Source organism: Corvus kubaryi, unplaced genomic scaffold (assembly GCF_017639235.1).
Source record: "Corvus kubaryi isolate FWS band 111438036 unplaced genomic scaffold, C.kubaryi_AGA036_p1.0 61733, whole genome shotgun sequence".
In the NCBI taxonomy this organism is placed as follows: Eukaryota; Metazoa; Chordata; class Aves; order Passeriformes; family Corvidae; genus Corvus; species Corvus kubaryi.
In genome coordinates this window covers 1,854-4,678 of record NW_024581419.1, presented here as the reverse complement: position 1 = coordinate 4,678, position 2,825 = coordinate 1,854, and the positions used below count along the sequence as shown (strand labels likewise).

General features: G+C 64.6%; 1 protein-coding gene across 1 annotated transcript in view; it reads right to left on the bottom strand.

Moving 5' to 3' along the window:
• TNPO3 (transportin 3) overlaps window positions 1-2,137 on the bottom strand; it is a 22,582-nt gene extending 20,445 nt beyond the window's left edge. Inside the window, exon 1 of the mRNA XM_042045030.1 lies at window positions 1,947-2,137. Coding sequence (XP_041900964.1) covers window positions 1,947-2,072 — 126 coding nt within the window. The 5' untranslated portion in view covers window positions 2,073-2,137. The remainder of the gene's footprint in view (window positions 1-1,946) is intronic.
• Between the last annotated feature and the right edge of the window lie 688 nt (window positions 2,138-2,825).

Below are 2,825 nucleotides of genomic sequence, written 5' to 3'. Positions count from 1 at the left end.
GGAGAGGAGAGGAGTGGAGAGGAGAGGAGAGGAGAGGAGAGGAGAGGAGAGGAGAGGAGAGGAGAGCACATGGGGTGCTGAGTGTCCCAGCCCTCCTCAGCTTGTCTGGGCCCTTTGGGTTCCGCAGTCGGCTCCGGCTGTGTTCCAGGCTGCAGTGGCCGTGGAAAGATCTCCTAGCAGAAATTCTGGGAGTGGGATCAGGAGCTAGGCTCTGTGCTATCACCAGCTATAACGTTTTCCTTTTCCACCTGCAAGAGGTTGGGTTTTCCTGGGAATGAGCCTGGATCATGCTGATCTGGCCTGGTGCTGCCCTGTTGTTCCCTGTTCGATGCTGGAGAGCCCTGGGAACCCTGGCCCAGGATTTGGGTCCGGAGCACTGGTAGGGGTGGAGCCTCTGGGCACCACTGTCCTGCCCGTGGGAGAGATTTGGAAAGGGGATTATTTTTTCTTCCAGGCTGGATTGCAGCTGGAAGCGAGGCTGGGCAGGCGGTGGTTTATAACAATGAGCTGTTCGGCTGTTGGAGTGGCTGGCCAAGGGTTGTGATGGAATTGCCTTTGTTAGTGAGGCTGCAGTGAGGACCACAGATGGGTTTTAGGGATGCAGAGGTTTTATTTCACACTGGGTTGAGCTCAGGGAAATCCTGTGGCCCAAAGGCTGTCAGAGACAAGGGCTACGAAGCTCATGGAATCAGCTCAAGTTTTGCTCCCAGGTTTCCGCATCACCTGGATTTGGGATTTTTAATCATGCTGCCCAGGGAGGTTTGGAGTCCCCATCCCTGGAAGTGTCCAGGGAAGGCCTGGAGGTGGCACTCAGGGCTCTGGGCTGGGTACAAGGTGGGGATGGGGCACAGCTTCGCCTCGATGGTCCTGAAGATCTTTTCCAACCTCAGTGACTCTGGGATTCAGTGACAGTCTGTTCCCGAGCCCCAGCCCAGCCAGGGGGCTCTGGGGTCTGCCTAGTGTTTCCCTGGTTCAGCAGTGCCCCGATCCCACACTCAGGACCGAGCCTTTGGGCTCAGACCAGCCCAGCACTGGCTGGAGCAGCTCTGAGGCCGGGCAGGCTGTGGTTTCCTGCCTGGCTCTCCTCCAGCTCTTGGGCACATCCATGTTCTGCTCTGGAGTCCTGGTGTGGGCCCTCAGATGGGCCTGGTGTCCTCAGTACTGGGATTCCCTGTCGTGATTTTGGTCTTTATCCAACCCCCTCCTGCCACCTGTGCCTTGCTGGGCTCTCCTGTGTTCGTTTCCATGTGAGACTCCACTCAGCCCAGGAAAGCCTCTGACTGAACTTTCCTGCAAGGCTGGGGCATCGGATCTGCTGTGGAATCTGCTCTGCTGGACGGGTTGTGGGGTCTCTGCCGATGTTATGGAGCTGCTCTGTCCCTCCTCGGGTGGCTGTCCCAGTGCCAGCACCTTCCCAGCCCCCAGCCTGAGCTGGGATGGCAGCACAGTGAGGACTCTGCAGTCAGGGGCGTTTGGGGAGTCGTGGAATGGCTGGGTGGGAGGGGACCTCAGAGCCCCTCCAGTGCCAGCCCTGCCATGGCAGGGACACCTCCCACTGTGCCAGGCTGCTCCAGCCCCAATGTCCAGCCTGGCCTTGGCCACTGCCAGGGATCCAGGGGCAGCCCCAGCTGCTCTGGGCACCCTGGGCCAGGGCCTGCCCACCCTCCCAGCCAGCAATTCCCAATTCCCAATCTCCCATCCAGCCCTGTCCTCTGGCACTGGGAAGCCATTCCCTGGCTCCTGTCCCTCCAGGCCCTTGTCCAAAGTCTCTCTCCAGAGCACTCCCAGGAATGGAGCAGCCACAGAGCAGCGGGAAGCGGCACAGGCGGGGTAGGGGCTCCCCGGGGCCGCCCCGAGGCCGCCGTTCCGTGCCCCGCCCAACCCCGGATGGGGCCCGAGGCCTCCCCGCGAGCTCGGGCCCGGTTCCCGCCGCCCGCGGCTCTCACCGAGCGCTGCAGTTCACCCAGCCAGCAGCTCGCCCGCTCCTTGCCGCTGGGGTCGGGGTCGTGGTAGAGCGCCTGCACGGCCTGCTGGACGAGCTGCAGGCTGGGCCGGCCCGGCCCGCGCTCCATGGCCGGTCCCTCAGCGCCGCCCGCCCGCCGCCATCGCCGCTCCGCCGCACCGGGCCGGCCCCCGGAAACGCGCCCGCGCGCCTTCCGTTCCGCGTCCTTCCGTTCCGCCGGCCTCACGCGCCGCCGCCCGCTCCGCCCCGTTCCGCCCCGCTCACCCTCTCCCATCTCATCCCATCCCATCCCATCTCATCCCATCCCGTCCAGATCCGTCCCATCCCGTCCCATTCCATCGCATCACGTCCCGTCCTCTCCCGTCCCGCCTTGGTTTGTCCCACCGCCCCCCCCCCTCCCCCACGCCCTGCCCGGAACGGGTTTCCGGCGGTGCGGCGGTTAAACGTGTCCGGGCGCACCCGGCGGGGCAGGAAGGACCCGCGACCCCCCCCCCAAATGGGAACGCGGGGTGCAGGGACCTTCCCCCAGCCCCCATAGCCTGTCCTGAGGGCTCCAGAGACCCCCCAGCCCCCATGGACCGTCCCACGGGGGTCCCACCCCCATTCTCAATGAACAGTCCCTGAGGGCTCCCACCCACATCGGGCCGGGGAGTGCCAGCCCCAGTGAACTGTCCCGAGGGGCTCCACCCCCCCCAGACCCCTTACCCCATTTGCCGCTCCCCAGTCCCTTATCGCAGCCTGGCCCGCTGTCCCCATCACTTCCACTGGTCCCAACAGCCCAGCCGTAGCCGTTTGGGGGTCTCCTGTGGGACCAGGGCTGGGCCCAGCTCCCCGTGCCAGGACACGCTCCAATTGTTATGGA